The sequence below is a fragment of the Hippichthys cyanospilos genome, chromosome 13 (genome assembly GCF_059441005.1).
Source record: "Hippichthys cyanospilos isolate Australia breed blue-spotted pipefish chromosome 13, RoL_Hcya_1.0, whole genome shotgun sequence".
Classification (NCBI taxonomy): domain Eukaryota; kingdom Metazoa; phylum Chordata; class Actinopteri; order Syngnathiformes; family Syngnathidae; genus Hippichthys; species Hippichthys cyanospilos.
The window spans coordinates 11,632,235-11,649,873 of record NC_142381.1 but is presented as its reverse complement, the minus strand read 5'-3'; the positions used below and the strand labels follow the sequence as shown (position 1 = coordinate 11,649,873).

Genomic DNA, 17,639 nt, shown 5'->3' with positions numbered 1-17,639 from the left:
ACGGTATATGATACATTATAAAGACATAATGTGATAAAGGGATATGACAGCCACTGTTCACTTCATTAGGTACACCTGACATTTCTAATGGCATTTAATCCAATTTGCATGGTGTGTGCATATGTGGGTGTAGTTCTTGCCTCAGGGGTCAAACCGCAGAACTCACACCAATCAATGCTGTCACCACTCTTGTGTTTAGGTGTCACATCCCAACTGGAGGCTGCATCAGTTCACACCACATACAAATTATAAATAAACAAACTGTAAAATCATACTTTGCAGTACAAGTTTAATTAGTCACTGCTTTATTATTATAGATTTACAGTATATAAAAATCATCCAACTGTGTTCACACTAACAATGGCGGAAACTACTCTTTAAAATAATGTGCCGCCCTATGCATACCTGCAGATCTCTACCTCAAATTTATTGTAGCCCGCGTTATGGCTAATCGCAATTTACCTTCCTCTAACGTACTGATTGAGTTTGTTGAAATAACAAGTTACACAAGTACACTACCAAAGCGTTTTTCGACTGACCATGTACAGTAAGTGATTGGGAAAAGAATGGCAAAGATAACCTTGGCCTCATACAGCTTAACCAAGACAAAGACTTTATTATCCCATCATGCGTACCTGCCTGCTCTGCTATTTCTATTACAGGCGCAATAAGTACAACATCTTGTTCTGTGATCGCCATTACATTTTACCACTGTCTGTAGTGATATCCCAAAATCGAAACGTGTGTTCTGCTTATTTTGTGATGTGTATTTCTCTCAGTGGGTGGTTCTTAAAATTCTGACTTTAATCTAGCCTTCGAGCATTTATGTAATCATTAGTCTTTTAATATTTATTTAGTCTAGCTTTTCTTTTTTTAAAGAAAATATTAAGTAAAAAAAAAAACCAACAACTATTGTATACATGCATTTTATGTATGTAATTAAATCATTTGCTCCCCATGGAAAAATCAGTTCCAACTCCACCCCACCCAAAAAACCCGAAAAATTTGCAATGTTGTTGTTTTTTTTTTTTAATTTTGAGAAAACAATGCTCTCCGATAATGTACTTTATGAAAAACACAAAAATCGCACAATCAAATAGGATATACAGAATTAAACAGTTTGTGCATCATGTATTTATTGCCACCAGGGTCAGTAATGATATTTAAATGAGGACAAAGAAAACTTTTTCTACTGTGGCTCAGCTACCAGCAATTATATTGGTCAGTCTTCACAGAGGATTAAAAAATATATACCTATAATTGCCCTGTTTGTCCACATGTGTTGCTGCACTATTGGTAGTCAAGCATCTATCACCAAGAGGGCTCTAACTACTGGAACATCACTTCTTGTTTCTTTAGTCTTTTCTCAGCATTTTGACTTGTTTGTTTAAAAACACAATCTGTGATACCCAATTATGTTCAATTTGGGAGTGATAAAAAAAAAAGTTTGAAGCCTCTTTTTTTGAGGAAGAGTTGACTATCTGCCAAATTGTTGCCTGTTTTGAAGTGAGTTCGGATAAACTATTTTTATTTTCAACTTCATCCACGGGGCGGCTTGGTCGCTCAGTAGTTATCATGTCCGCCTGACAGTTCAGAGACCCGAGTTCAAATCCACCTTGCTCTGGCATTCCTGTGTGGAGTTTGCATATTCTTTCCAAACCCGCGCGGGTTCTCTCCGGGCACTCCAAAAGGTTTGGCAAGCCCTGGTATCCGGGTTCCCCTAAGGCTATGTGGCTGGAGGCAGGTGGGGTCAAAGTCAAGGATGACCACTGGTTTGATTAAAGCGCACGGGCGACGGCCCATTAAAAGTCGTGTGTCAAAGCTTGGGTGAAAACTGTAAAGCCAGATGCATAATGTACATGCCGCGATCCCCTTACCTCGGCGGCCGGGTTGCCGTGGCAGCAACACATGCATAATTGAACGGCAGCTGAGTGTGACTGGAAGCTTAGGTCGGCGGCCCTTTTTTAGATCGGATTAATCGGCGCTGGTAAATCCATGGCAAACTCTACTCAGGAAGGGGCCGCCCTGCCAAATTGTGCACCATGATGTAAAGCCGGGCATAGGGGCGCTCAAAAATGGACGGTACGGCGGCGGAGGCTCAGGCCAAGCCTCAGAAGCGCGTGAGGTTCCGGGTGGCTTCGGGGAGCAGCGGCCGCGTGCTGAAGGAGATGTTCAAAGACGAGGGGCCCTGCGATTCGCTAGACTCTGACTGCACCAGCAGCTCGGCGGCCAGCGGGGACGGACCCCCCTACGGAGTGTACCTGGGCTCCGAGCTGGACGACAGCGAGAGCGAACCTGACGAGCTGCTGGTGTATGCCGCTGGGGCCGCCAAGGACCGGACGTTCACCTCCAAAAGGGTCAACATACTCAGCAAGAATGGCACTGTGAGGGGGGTCAAGCACAAAGTGAGCGCCGGTCAGACGCTCTTTGAGAACTTCCCCCATTGCAACAGTGTAAGTGCAGCTTATTACCATCCTGCATGGGGATTTTTTTTATTTTTACAGGACAGGGTATGTCCCAGCAGTACACAAAGAGCTGTATACTTCATCAATTGGCCAAAATGTGCATGTTTATTTTAACTCTCTTGTTGTATTTGTTGTCAAGAAACAGCAATAATGACCCTGGGTCACTTTGACCCAGGGCATATTTAGTCACCCAAACGTGTCTGAATAATAGAATCCAAATACAGGATTTAGTTTTAACCGGTGATTTATGTTCATTTCACAAGAGCAGCAACGATTTCTTTGGGTCAATATGACCCGGGGGTGTGTTCATTTATCCACAAGTGTCAAAAACTGCTTTTTTAATTGGAAAACCACCCACAAGGTAACAAAGACAATATGTCATTTGTCTGGGATAGTAACATCCTCGGTCAATTCGACCCAGGTTCATGTGTAATTATCTATTTCAGAAACATTTATTTGTGTGCGTAATCCTAACTAATAAATCATGTGATTAGTAGGTGGTACAGTCTTCCAACCTGAAGGTTGTGTATTTGATTTTTTTTTTTTAAATAAACAATGTACTTTGAATATCTGAATGACAAAAATCGTCAGCAGGTTGTTTTCAAGTAAATATCACCCCCATTGTTTTTTTACAATGTCGAGGTACAGTATTTCTGATTTTCACTGACTCACTCTAACACAATTTAACAACAAGTTGCTTCAGTTCCAATTTCTTTGCTTTTAATTTGAAAAAAGCACTTTTTCAGTGACAAAAGCTATTATATGAATTTGCTGAATACATTTCTCATACCCCCAGTGGCACACAAACTCGTTTGAGAACCACTGCAATCACAGTTTGCTCGCATAATAATTTTCACCAATGAAACGTGCACATTTCTACTGAGTACTCTGGTAGGAACAAGGCACTCTTTGTGCGCAGAAAGCAAAGTGCTGAGAATTCATTAACCTGATTAGTTTTTCTTGACACACTTAACGGAATGCATCATTAATCTTTAATTCCATGCTGACCTTATCCTGTGTTGTGGCCTTTTATGCTTGCCACACGAGCAGTTACACTACACAACAAACTTTCGAATAACAAACCAGTGCTGTTAAGTGAGCTTTACCTCTTGAAGAACAGAATGAAACCCAAACATAAATGATTACCTTAATGTTGGTCTCAGGTGGAGTTATTGCTGGAGTTCGGCCGAATGGTGATCTACACCACCAGCTTCCGCGTGGTGAGAACCACTTTCGAGCGCTGCGAGCTGGTTCGTAAGATCTTCCAGAACCACAGGCTCAAGTTTGTGGAGAGGAACATCGCTCTGGACAGTGACTACGGAAAGGAGCTGGAGGAGCGCTGCAAGCGGGTGGGAGAGCCTGTGTCGCTGCCTGTCGTCTTTGTGGACGGACACTACCTCGGGGTCAGTACACCACATCTAGGCCACATTCGTGGTAGGGAGGGCAATGATTAGCAGCTTAAAACATGTGTTTCAAAATAACCCTGAAGATGATATCAATAATGATAGATTGTTTGTCTAAATCAGTGTTTCTCAAATAGGGGGCCCCCTGAGGGCGGGGTTAGGGTTAAGGTTAGTGTTTTTCATTAAAAAGGAATAAATTAAATGACTGTAAATCTCAAAAACTTTCAAATGCACCTGTTATTGATGACCAGTATGTTTTAAATATAACCATAGGTCGAGTTATCATTGAATTATATTACATAGGGGAGTGACACTTCTCCGGAGGCGGGCATGTTTATTATAGCTACGGACAACGGTAAATGCCGCACCTGTAGCACCTTCTGCTGTCCGTAATGAAAAACTCTCCAAATCTTACACACTGTCTGTCCCTTTAAAATAATGGAAATGTATATAACCTCAAAATATTAGAAATTCTCACATTTCTAAAACCATAGTGGCTAGTGCAATGATTTAATGTGCTGTAATTCCAAATTAAAGTTAGGCAGTACATATCTTTTTTTTCCTCCTTGCCAACAGTTAAATGACATGCGAATCACGCCTTTAAAGGTACCCAGAGAGAGCAAAACCTCTTAGCAAATCTCTAAAATGCTTAAACACATTGTATACTCTATGCACCTTTTGCAATTAAAAAATGATTTTTTTTTTCTTTGAAAAGCACTGAATGTGATTCTTGGCATAAGAGAATTTAAAAGGTTAGCTATTTGAAAATGGAATGATAAGAGCTCACTTTCACCACAGAGTCCAATACTGGTTTGCTTGCCTCCGAGCGTACCAGCTCACTTCTTCTGATTTGAAGGAATATTAATACAAATATTATTTTTTCAGGATGCTGAGAAGATACTGAGCATGAATGAATCAGGAGAACTGCAAGATCTTTTGACAAAAATTGAGGTCAGTTGTTGATCGATCTGATTGTAGTATATGCACAAACACGTCATTTATAAAACATGAGCACTGTAAAAGATTAGCACAGTCAATAAGTGAAATCAATAATGGAGGGCTTGTTATTGAATTGGCTCCCAACACATTTTTCCCCAGCTACAATGAAGAACATGTACAGTACATTGTGATACATACTAATACACAGCTGATTTGATATGCAGTAGTGTATTTTATAGATCTTGATTCAGTCCAGAGATTCGATTGTGAGCGGAACATGATATTCTACCTTATGTTTAGAACATCAAACAAAACTAATCGTTTATAACATTCAGTAACGCGCAGGAAAAATCATCCCATCCAGCAATTTTTATTTATTGAGTTATATCTATGTTGTTCTGTCAAATATTTTGGTGTAATTATACTGCCAGCCACTAGATGGTAGCACACCATTATATTTCACACAGTAAGTTTGGGAGAAAGTGTTAACAGTCCGGGCCTAGTTTTTGCAGAAAACGATTAAATGGCAATGGCAAGGCCAATATTGTTGGATTCTGCAGAGGAAATTATGAATGCTGTTTGTTGAGTGTGCCAGCATACCCTGATTAACTGGGCACGTTTTCCATCCAGCGGGTGCAGCATCCCGGGACGTGCCAGAGCTGCGGGGGCTTCGCCTTCGTCCCGTGCCCTACGTGCCATGGCAGCAAGATGTCCGTGTTCCGCAACTGCTTCACGGACTCCTTCAAAGCCCTCAAGTGCACTTCCTGTAACGAGAATGGACTGCGGCCTTGCGGGAGTTGCAGCCACTGAGTAAATAACAATGTGAAGTGCCTGAACGCATCTCTCCTCTTCCAGGGACCCCCGCCCCAAATATGACTCTTCTACTCTAATGCCATTGTGAAAACATTTTTGTAATGAAACATACTGTACAATTTGTGCACGTGGGTAATACGTGATTTCCACTAAAGAAACAAGAAGCTTCTTTTATTCATTTATTATATAAATCACATGACCAAATCACAGCATAGTACATTATATTACAGCATATTCCTAGCAGGCCACACATACCATAAAAAAAACAGAAAAAAAAATCGGTAAAAAAGTCAACTGGTTGAATGCAGTAAAGGTTTTTGAGGCTCAAACGTATTAATGCAAATACTTTTATTCTCAGCATTCACAAAAACACAAAAAATGCATTAGAGGGAATGCTTTTAGTCTTGTTTCGGTATAAACATAATTCACTGAATTATTGGGTTGCTTGTCTCCTAGCATTTACCTAATTTGAAGAGGGAAGGACAAACAACGATATGCATTATGTATCTATAGATACATTATTACATAAAGATGTATAGATGTACCGTACATCTATACTCATACACAGATATATACAAATATGTAAACAGACACACACGGTTCATTATATATATATACACACACATACATAAATATATATATATATATATATATATATATATATATATATATATATATATACACTAGTCACTGTGTATACATCAAGCATTTCATCTCTGAATGATTATCGCCAAAAGAATAATCACACCTACCATGAATATTTCTATGAATCACGTTTTTCAACAACTATTTTCTAAGAAGCCTGTAACAGACATTTACTTGAGAAAAATCGTTTTACAGTTTGTTTTTCTAATGAGGAGTTGTGCAATTTCTTTTTCTTTTTTTAATTAAAACCACATAAATGTCCATTATGGTCTGTCTTTGTGCCAGCGAACCAAGTTAACAGAGTTCATCGGCCACAGAAAGTAAAACTGAGGTATACGTTTTGTCGACAGTTTAGACAGCGCCTTAGTTTGAAATTCTATCCATTATTTAGATCCTATATATATATATATATATATATATATATATATATATATATATATATATATATATATATATACGCACACACACGCATATATGTGTGTGTGTATATGACAGAATTTGTTTATGCGCTCAGCATTTAAAAAAAGGACATTCAAAAAACATTCACACAAAAGGCACAAATGTTTCTGCATCTGACTGAAAAATATTTTTTGACACTCAAACATTTGTGTGAATGTCTCTCCGAGAATGGACCAAAAAAATAAAAAATGATCATACCATTATTACGAACGGCTGTTTCTCAGCATTTTGAATCACAATAGCATTTGTGGATTATTATGTGTAAGAAACATCAACAAATTACAATTTTGACATTTGCATTGTTCTAAGTCATTCATTATCCAACGCATCCTAAGAATCGTTTTATGATCCTCTGTAGTGTGACGGGCCTTTCTCATAGCATGCACAGACTAAAACAAGTGATACAACACTATCAATGTGAAGTTTTTTCTCAGCATTCTCTGAATGCTTGTCTTTCAGTATAAAAAACAATAGTTTTTAGAAATGACCGCTGCTCAGTATGCACAATAAAAAAATAAAAAATCCCTTCTTATTTTTCACTGCGAACCTAAAAACAAACAAACAAAAAAATCAAAGCGTAGTGAACCACAAAAGCAAATCCATCATCTTCACAGCATTCATTCATCCATTTGAATGGATGTCTCAGCTATCAGGGCATTGGAAAAGAAAAAAAAAAACAACAACTCAATTTCTGTCCCTCTAAGCCTAACCAACAAAAGGAAGAAACATCCGTACGCAGAAAAATGGCACAATAGTAGTGTGTGAATGCCGAGAGACGGACGTTCTGTTATCCCATTGTGCACTTGCAGCCACTAAAGGGGAAAAAAAGAACATGTGTACTAAATAGCTGAGATGCTTGATGCATTCTCGTTTGTGTAATAAGGTTCTGCAATATTTCAGAATCGCCCTCCTTAAGTGGGGCAAATTCCAATCGCCAATCTTAAAATTGGGAGCACAGAGGAGACAAAAACCTCGTCTTTTGTTTGCTCTTCCTGGGGGGAAAAACAAGGATGATGTCACCGACGGATGTCCATCTCTCTATGCTGTCATAGCCCTGTACAATGCTGCTTGAACATGAGCACACAAGGCAGCACCGTAAAGAGGCTAAAAGCGTAGAGCATGCGAGGATGAGGAAGACGAGCTCCGCCATTGACACGTTGTTGTTGTCCGCTCTTCAGACCAAAGCCTCGATGGAAAAAAAATCATTGCATGCTTGGGATGGAGGAAGAGGATGAGGAGGGGGGTTTGGCGCGCAATGTAATGGATGATGGAAGGTGGGATGGGTGGATGGGGGTGCACCGAGAATGCGCCCCCACATTGAGCGAGAGAAGATCCGACGATCGTCAGCGAAGCCAAAATTGAGCCGGCATGGCGTTTTTGTGCACGCGGTAGGCTCATTAAAAAAAAAAAAAAATCCACTTTGAACGCGCGCACACGAAAACGAGAATGGCGGCGAGCTCTCGCTACCGTGGCGACCGTCATGTTTTGGATGGTGGCTTGAATGCGCAGACGGCTTGGAAATGGTTTTCAATTACGTCAACACCCCCACCCCCACCCCCCATGCGAGGCTTGCTCTTGAAGAGCAATGGCGCTATCTGGAGGATTTTTAAGGGATGCAACACCCAGGCTAGGAAATCCTACACAGTATTTTTTTTTCCCAGAACCAAAAAGTTAATAGTACTTCGTCGATAGTTTTATAACTAGATTATTTTTTTAATGTAAAACAAACCCCTTAGTCTAGACTGATAATGACTTATGTTCAAGGCTCAGGCAACGAGCAATCACGGCTCGCTTGTTTTCACTTCGGTTTGGTCACGTGACGTTCACAACCTGTGCCGTGATTGGTTGTTACCTGAGCCTTGCGCACACGTGATGTCATTTTCAGTAGACAGAAGGTGGGAAACGTATTTCAAATGCATTAATAACTGTACATAAAAAGTAGTTTAGTTCACTAAATATAGAGAGAAAATATTAACTTTTTACAGGTGAAAAGGCTACATAGGTTTAGCATGTCTTGAGTAGTTTAGTATAGACAATAGCGACAGAAAATGCAAAAATATTCATTTAAGACTGCAATTGCAGTTTCTGCTCTGAGGACGGTAATATTTCACATTTTTCCATGCGCGGACAAGGTTTTCCTCCTTGTAAAGTTTATTTCTTTTTTTAAACTTGCTCTCATTTCCGCAAAATCAAAAGGACATGGAAATTCTCACTTGCTTCAAACTTCATCGGCTTTCAAATGAGACCCATTATAATTTGGGGTGATCATTGTTCTCAGAACGAAAAAAGTCATTTTGATGTCACTTGTGTCTATAACCTATTTCAAATTCCATTTCAAATGAGATCTTTTTTTTTTTAAAACAAAACAAAACAAAACAAAAACTGAATAAATTAACTTTAGTGTCCAACAAAGGCGTTTTCAACTCCAAGATAACATCCACTTGGGAGTAAATGATTTATTTGACGGACCTCAATTGCCATAAGAATAAAATGGGGTCGTGTTTTGACCTGATTCGCACTTACACTATCCCAGTTTTACAGACTAAATCATACATTGGCTGTTTACGTTAATACAGTATTTGATTAGGAAGTGAAAATAAAGAAAGTCCACAGCAGCAACAGAAATCAAAATAATTTAATAAATTATTTTTTCAAATTTGTTCCAACTCCTGCATCAGTGCGGCATATGTTTCCCGCCTCCCCACACATTCTCACAAGTCAAATATTACACGATGCATCCTCCTCACTAACTCACATGAAATGAATGTGGCCCCGAGTAAGCTGGGTTTCAAAATAAAAACATGGTAGCGTACTTGGTGGAAAATCGATTTTCATGCATATTTTATCAAGAATTAAGTCCGTGTTTTCAGAGCAAAGCAAAAATAAAATGCTATTTTGTACCCTGTTGGAATGCAAATACCAAATCTAGTAATTATACTGTAGTTCTGTTTTCATAATAAACATTATGATATCCTGTGCTTTGATATAGTTTTTCACCTAACTCAAAGTTGACCACTAAAGCCTAAACAGTTTTCTATCTGCACGATTTGTAATCATATCAAACTTTCAAGTTTGCCAAAGTGTAGTGGTTGGCTGTGGGCTGGAGTTTGATTGGTAATATGATGTCATTTTGTTATCAGGGAGGAAATGTCAATGAGAGTCCTACCTGTGATGAAATGGGAGGAGTACGTCTGTCATAAAACGTGATTGTCTGGAACCTGTCCGGTACCGTTAAAATATCACACTAACTTTCAAGTGTCCTTGCACGGGGGCCTGTGAGGAGGCAGAGCTTTTCATTAGGAATGGGAGGCGGATGGCAGAGGCAGGCGTACGCATCCTTTTCCCTCTTCTTCATCTTGCAGGTCCTTAAGCATCAAGTCAGTGTTATTATAGGATCTCCAGGTCTACATGGCGGACCTCGGGGTTGCGTTGCTGTGGACAAAGCAAGTGTTATAACACAAATCATCATTTTGAAAAGGCATCTTTGCTTGCAAGTCTAATGTAGTATTTGAGTGTTGGATGTGTGCCTCTCAGGGCTGTGGTCTAATGAGCAACATCAGGAGTTGGACTAGCAACTCAAAAGTGAAGTTACCACTCAATCGTGTGCATTTTCACTAGCAAAGCTTTCACTTACCTTGAGTTCTTTCTCTAAGCGGTCCACCTCAGCACCCAGGGTGTCGATGATGTTCTCACCATGTTTCAGCATAAAGTTCTCCAGATCTTCTGGCGTCTTCACTTGTTGAATGTCCTGGAAAGACATCGATACATAGAACACCATTAATTGTTGAAACCCGTCTTTCCAATTGTGGCAACGTGCCATATAGAGAGCTAAACTTACATTGAGGATTTGGTCGATGTCTTGCTTTTCCAAATAAGAACGCGTCACCACTCGGCCATCGAAGTCGACTTCTGCTTTAAAGCGCACTTTGCTCAGACCCATGTCGGTGGCCTTCACGTCATGGATGGCCCTGGACAAACAAAAAAGTGCGGGTCCTGGAAAATGTTCAAAACACCCTTCAAGCTGGCAAGGCGGACTGCGGTGAAGTGACCAACACAATTATCATCTCCATAGCCACCAAATTGGCAGCATCCACACCATGACCTCTGATAATTAACTGTAATAATTGGGTATCAAGAACGGGGCCTGAGCGACTAATAGGCTGACTGCTTATGGTCATTCGAATATCAGCCAAAAATATTCAGTCAAATGGCCGATATTAGCTGATTTTGTTAATGTTTTACCTTTATGTACTCTTAACAATTTGCGGCAGTTGTACTCAAGTAAAACTGGTGTCAATAAACATTAAATAAACCCATGCCATAAAAGTTCAGACACCCTCTGCCACATTGGCTTAGAAAAACCAATGCAGGGTTTCTTCTATTTTATAGGTTGATTGGCCACTTGTAAATCCTTGACCGGATCAAATAAAACTGCTTCTATTGTATTTAATTGTGGCTTTATTTTTGAAAGAATCATTGGATCTTCTTCTGTTTCATATTGAGCTATTTCAAGAAGCATGTTTTTTTTCAACCATTTAGGCTTACTTTTTATATACATATTTCACAATCTGTTTGATGTGATAACAGAAGCACAGGTGGATGCACGATTTTTGTTTTTAACTAAACGCCTTTGAATGATGAACAATAAAACATTTTTTGTGCAGTCTCTCTATGTAAACTGGTGCTTAATGTCCTAGCGTGATTTCTGAAAGTTCTGCTGACCTCACAGCGGGGTCGTTCTCCAAGAACTCTGTGAGTTTCTGGACGCGTTCTGCCTGTATGGAGCGACCCAGCAGCGCCTCTGTGTTGGTGTAGATAAGGAACGCCGAAACTGTGCCGAGCAGCGTTCCCACTCCCAGCGAGCCTATACTGTCATAGTATGGATTACCTGTGAAAAAGCAAAGACACAATACAGAGAATGGCATCAAAGAGCAAATTGGAGATTGAAGTTCATTTGAGTGAAGAACAGCGTATCAGCTCCTGAGACTCATAAATGGATGAATCAAAGGTGATTATTATACTACAGGTAAACTTACACATCTTGAGTTCAAATAACTATTGCTTGTATAAATTGTACTTCTGGAAAAATGACATCCCATTTACCTGTGAGTGATGTAAGTCCCATGCAGCTCGCAGCCAGAATGACACCAAGCACGGCAGCGGTATCCTCAAGAAGCACCACGTTGGTGCTCGGATCTCGACTCTGCATTACTGTGCATAAAAAAATAGGCCTTTAGTTTTATTCATGGCCATTTTTCATGGGGACTCACCAGCTCATTCGGTCACCTTTACAATTAAAATTTAGTTATGACAGTCATAAGGAGTCAATAGAAAATGGAAATCAGTTGCACTTTCTTTGTTCTTTGGGTCTATTTTTTAATGCACATTAAAAACAGTTTTATAGCTGACTATTTACACAAATATAATGCAGTCACAAAGCAATACATCATGCCCAAATGACTCATGCTGTAGAGAAATAAACACCTCCCTTATACTACATGAAATGTAACGAGTAATAAATACATCAGTGAAAAGAAAAACAATCATTCACAGTGTTATGTGTGTCTATATTTATGATATTTTACCCTCTTTTGTCTGCCTTGGTTCAATTCAGAATTTTAGTCTTTTTTTTACTTTTTGGTAATGTCTAAATCTTCTACTACTACTACTAATAATAATCTTCTAAACATTGTGTTTGTAAGGAGGAAAAGTCCCTCCTTCACCAACCATCTGCGGTTGAATACGCTTGCAGAAAGATACTTGAATTGCAACGTACCATATTCATAAAAGGAGAGTCCATGGTTGTGGGCGCTTCTCTTTATCTCATTAATGGCTACCAGTAGTGTAGCTGCAGAAGGGGGAATAAGACAAACCAAAACAAAATAAATCACATGTAGTAGAAAACTGCATTACAATGAACCCTCAAATATTTGTTGTATATTTTATTTGTTGTTTAACATTTGCAAATTCACTTGCAAATTTTGTTGCAAGGTTGGTTCATATCCTACATGAATTGGCAGGGGTCATGATTTGAATATCTGAATATCCATGACATACCTCCTTCAGACACCAGAGAACCCGCCAAAATGCAGTATGCCTGCCACAAAGAAAGCATAGACCTATATTTCCAATTTGGGATCATTTGTATGAGGAGTCTGAATGGATACTAACCCATAATAAAGATTCAATAGGCTCCGGGTGCAGTAGTCCCATGATGCCATGGTACCAGGAGAGGCCGGCGCCCATCATGAAGATGCCCACGCCGCTAATGAGCGAGGCAATGTAGCGCATGTTGGAGAAACCGTACCTAATGGGGCAATAACCAGCGCTCTTTTTAGTTTGGTGCTCTGTGACCACCTTGACTTCTTCTCATCAAGACAGACACGTAGGAAAAGCTTACGGATGCCCAGCGTCAGGGTTCCGCACCGACTGGCTGATGCCCAGGGCCAGCAGGGCCTGATTGCAGGTGTCGGCAAGAGAGTGGATGGCTTCAGAGAACATGCTTGCCGAACCCGTGTAGACCCACGCCAGTAGCTTGAAAAAAAAGTTCAGTCCATTTCTGCATAAAACAAAAGACAGTGGAGGAAAAACGATAAAGACACAGCAGAAACCGTTCTTAGTTCATATAAATTTTGTCATTTACAATTTTTAAATATGTGGAGATTAAAATCCTCATGTGTGACACTGCCACTGCATGAGACTTCAGTTTAGTGAGCATCTGAAGACCTAATAAGAACCTACAGCAGTACGCATGTCCACCGAGTCTTTTTTCCAAGCACTAATTGAATTCATGTGACTGCACGTGTCATCTAACACAATCATCTTAATTGACAACACCACAAGACCTCTTATGAGACACATTTTTTTACATGCCACTGGATAAGCTACAAGTTATGCCACATGTATTAACAGTCGAAAAGCATTGAAAACTACAAAAGAATAAACATATAAAGAAAAATGCCCTTCACTTACATGCAAATGGCGACCATGACCACTTTGCCTGGACCTTGTAGAAATGTGGTCCTTTTGCCTGACCGAGGCTTTAAATGAAAAGAAAACACATACACATACACAAAAAAGAAATTAGTGAGGTTACAAGTTGACATTAAATTAGACCAAAAGAACATATTAAAGGTGTTTTCTAATTAATTTGTAGAGCTAGGCAACCAAAATATAGAAATACAGATTCCTAGTATAGCTACATCACTCTCAGTTAGCACTGACACTTTCACCCTGCGTAGGTGTTTGGACTCACCATTTTTTTTTTATATGCTCATAATTTCTATGTTAAAATTCTCTCTTTCAAGGTACTTTTCTCACTCATTGCACCAGTTGTTTGACTAACCCTATAAACTTTTTTGTATTGGGGTGAGCAAACTCTCCACATGACTAACCCTGTTTGAAAACCCCACGTGACCAACATAGGGTTGAGTCTTTAAAAGCAGAATTTTCTATGCATCTTTTGAAATGGTCCTCACTAGGTTTTGAAAGTGTACAGTAAAGTTGAGTGAAGGTACCCTTGTGTTTCCCCAGAAGTCTTTGTATTCCTTCAACAGCTGCTGACTACGAAAGATATCTGGAGGTAAGAAAAGGAGAGAAGACAACATTTTAAGATCATTTTTTAATTTTACATGAACTAGTTTTGTCTGACGCATCATTCCGATGTATTGTTCGGTATTATTGTAAATTCAGTTGCTTCATGTATGTCATAAATCGGCGTTCCTTCGACTCTAAATAGAAGTCATGTGAGACTATTGGGAAACTGACCAAACTCAATAAATATTAGTAAAATCCTACTTTCTTGGTACTCTCTCTCCACTTCTTTCCGTACATTCCTCTCCCTAGCCAGAGCTTCCTGACTACCCCAAACATCCAGTGCTCTGAATAAGCAGTGAGAGAAACAGAAGAATCAAAACAACATTTTATTAATGAATATCATCATCAAGTAAAGGTATAAACACTGACTTTGCTTCCACGTCCGAGCGAAGAAACACAGTGAAGGCCTCGGTGTCATCGTGGGGGCTGCGTCTTCGGATCTTGCGAAGATGCTCCAGGTCACTGGAAGTCCATGTGACATGTCAAATATGTGAATATGTTCACGTGAGATGACGATGCTTCTCATTATTCGCTAACGGCAACGGCACGGTCATTCATTAAACCGAAAGCAATGCGAGCTGCTGAACATGAAGCATTACCTTGGTTTGAGACAGAACTCATTCATTGCTCGGACGGCCGTGATGAAGTTATTTTGCGTGTATTTGGCGCCATAATCGCGCTTTTTCAGGACGGCACGGACTGCATCAAGAAAGAGAAACATGCAGGTTTATTTTTTTTCACTTTTTGTGGATGTCTAAAGCACGAGAGGAAAGGATTACTTAAAAAAAAAAAAAAGAAAAAAAAAGCCATAAGCAGGAGGTTGCTGTCCGCTAACAATCAGTACGGGTCCGGATCCAAATTTATACTATTCAGACTTAAAAAATTACAAAAATTACAGAATGCTTAAGGTAATGGACATTTAAAAGGCACTGCAGGTTAGAGCGGAGTTTCACAATGTTACACATCACCACATTGGGAAATGACTTTTTTTGTTTTTATTTGAGTTTTCTGTATTGTTCTTTAGCAAACACAATATACAGAATGTGCCACATATGTCAAAACCATGGCTATAAATTCTATATATTTAGTCAGTTTGAGTCAGCCAAAAGAAGGACATTCCCAATACAGGTCTTAAATTGAGCAAGATGGGTCAATCTGGTTTTAATGAAATCATACACAACACCAAGGACAACCCAGCATTCTGCAATATTTTTCTTTCCTATGTTCACCTTCTTATTTTTCTTAGCAGAAAGAACTATTTTTGTTCATTCCAAAACCAAAAACTACATCAATCACTCTCATGTATTATAAACATTATACATTATAAAGTTACACTATGAAAATTAAGCGCATACACAATGATAATGCTAGCTACTGATAAATTAAACACTCAGTTGTTGTAAACAGCATATAAACATGATTTAAATACTCCCTCGAAATACATTTACCGGTAAATGGTATATAACTATTTTGTGTGACATATGTAAGTGACATATCTGATGCTTTTCAATGGAAACAGTGATCGTAGATTTCACTTTACCTTTTACTTGAATGGTCTCGGCTTTAGTGAGTCCCTTAACCGCAGTACCTGTCAGAGCAACAAATAGGGTGTCCATAACATGTCATTACAACTTAAGAATAAAAGTTATATCCATTAATTGTTCAAATTTTCAATCACATTGCATTTGTACCCCAATAATGACATTTGGTTAGTAACTCCTGAAAAACAGGCACTTTACTTTAGTTTTAGGCCTGAATTCTTTTGGGAAAAAATAATAAGCATGATTATTTTTTATTGATATTGAAATCTTATTAAAAGTGATTAGTCAATTTCAAAGAGTAACATTTATTCAATAATAGTCAAATTACAAAAAATTAGACATTTAGACAACAACTCCTTCATGAAGATGATCTAATTCTTTGATGCAAAAACAATATGCTTTTACATCAGAAAACAATTATGTACATTTTAGTGTATTTTTGACATGTTACAGAGACAAATCAATAATTGAATAATGGTGTTGATTTGAAATGATACCATTCAATTAATGGAAATACAAAGCTTATGCCATGAAAAGTAATGAACACTGCTTGCTCCTGTATTCAATGCTGGTCCTAACAACGATACTTGTGTAAAAAGTGTGAGAACCACTGAAAATCTCAAAGAGATGAAAAGTGTGTTACCTGGTGTGTTTATGTTGGGTTTTGCAGCCACTTTTTTAGCGGCATCCGACGGAGATTTTGGAGGTCCATCTTTGTTTCCTAGGGTGGAATAGAACTGGATCTTGACTGCTCCCAGCGAGGCAACTCTACAGTCCAGAGGTCTCAACCACGAGCTAAATGTCGCCCCCGTTTGCCACCCTGCTAGACATAAACAATCAAGATATCTTTTCAAGTCCCAAATCATACGATTCTACAACGTGTGCGAGGGAAACCTCACCGAGGCACGGCTGGGGGAACCTCGAACTGTGCCTCCAGGAGACCCTGCAGAAGACTTGCCACGGTCTGCGGGCCAGGCTGGGGAGCATCCTGGCTGTTGACGCGGACCAACTAGCAATTGTCACACCAAATCAAATCGATATGCTAGTTAGCAGAAGCTCCCCGCATGCCAACTTAAACTCATTCAAACAGATTAACTCGCGAGTCCTCGCCGATCCGGGCATGACACCTCCCAAAAAACGAGCAAAAACGACGACACGCGAATGACATTCATATCAATATATGAAAACGTAAATTAAATATTTTTCGTTGTTAGTGATAAGGTCAACAATTCTCTTCACCGGTTGCGCTAACGCTACAAAAAGTCGGCTAACAAGCTAGCACCTTTGACTAGCGGAAAAAAACAGAGACGTTTGGTAATTTAGTAGGCTCGCGTCACTAACGTGGCCAAACTAGCACGTACAATCGAATGAGATGTTGGAAAAAATCGTACCAATCTACGGTGAGTTCTGTTCGGCATTGTCTGTGCCCATGTTCGCGACGCTATGGACAAACTAGAAGCGCTACAAACATAATGAACACGTGATCCCTGACGTCACGCTAATCCTCTCGTGCGCACGAGCCGCACTGGATTCGAGTAACGTGACATCCCTTATCGCGAGATTAGCGTCACTGACGTTTATCAACAAGTGTCTAGTTTAACCTTTTGTCTGCCGATACACATTTAGTTAAAGCGATAAATGAAACATTGAATCATTTTGCGCATGTCTCAGGCACTTCAAAATATTTCAAATCAGTCACCTAATTTTACTTCATAACCCTTTTAAAGTAACACGGCGGCAAATCGAATACTATTGTTCGCGTGTTTTTTAAAACTATC

General features: G+C 39.5%; 2 protein-coding genes across 3 annotated transcripts; one reads left to right on the top strand and one right to left on the bottom strand.

Annotated features, from left to right (window-relative positions):
* The first annotated feature begins 1,932 nt into the window (after positions 1-1,932).
* On the top strand, positions 1,933-5,789 carry grxcr1a (glutaredoxin and cysteine rich domain containing 1 a). Its single transcript, XM_088432203.1, has 4 exons — positions 1,933-2,453; positions 3,629-3,868; positions 4,754-4,819; positions 5,438-5,789. Exons 1-4 carry the CDS (start codon positions 2,076-2,078, stop codon positions 5,615-5,617), a joined length of 864 nt encoding a protein of 287 aa, XP_088288329.1. The 5' UTR covers positions 1,933-2,075; the 3' UTR covers positions 5,618-5,789.
* A 3,552-nt stretch (positions 5,790-9,341) lies between these two features.
* slc30a9 (solute carrier family 30 member 9) lies at positions 9,342-17,388 on the bottom strand. Of its 2 annotated transcripts, none has more exons than XM_088432280.1 (18): positions 17,253-17,388; positions 16,761-16,870; positions 16,505-16,684; positions 15,861-15,908; positions 14,920-15,019; positions 14,690-14,782; positions 14,522-14,604; positions 14,242-14,300; positions 13,697-13,764; positions 13,125-13,283; positions 12,896-13,031; positions 12,782-12,821; positions 12,501-12,572; positions 11,828-11,935; positions 11,447-11,612; positions 10,563-10,692; positions 10,359-10,472; positions 9,342-10,156 (listed from the first exon to the last, which is right to left on the bottom strand). In XM_088432280.1, exons 2-18 carry the CDS (start codon positions 16,846-16,848, stop codon positions 10,112-10,114), a joined length of 1,689 nt encoding a protein of 562 aa, XP_088288406.1. In that variant the 5' UTR covers positions 16,849-16,870; positions 17,253-17,388; the 3' UTR covers positions 9,342-10,111. The 2 variants fall into 2 exon arrangements, with proteins under 2 accessions (XP_088288406.1, XP_088288407.1); XM_088432281.1 differs by having other exon boundaries at positions 16,505-16,681.
* Between the last annotated feature and the right edge of the window lie 251 nt (positions 17,389-17,639).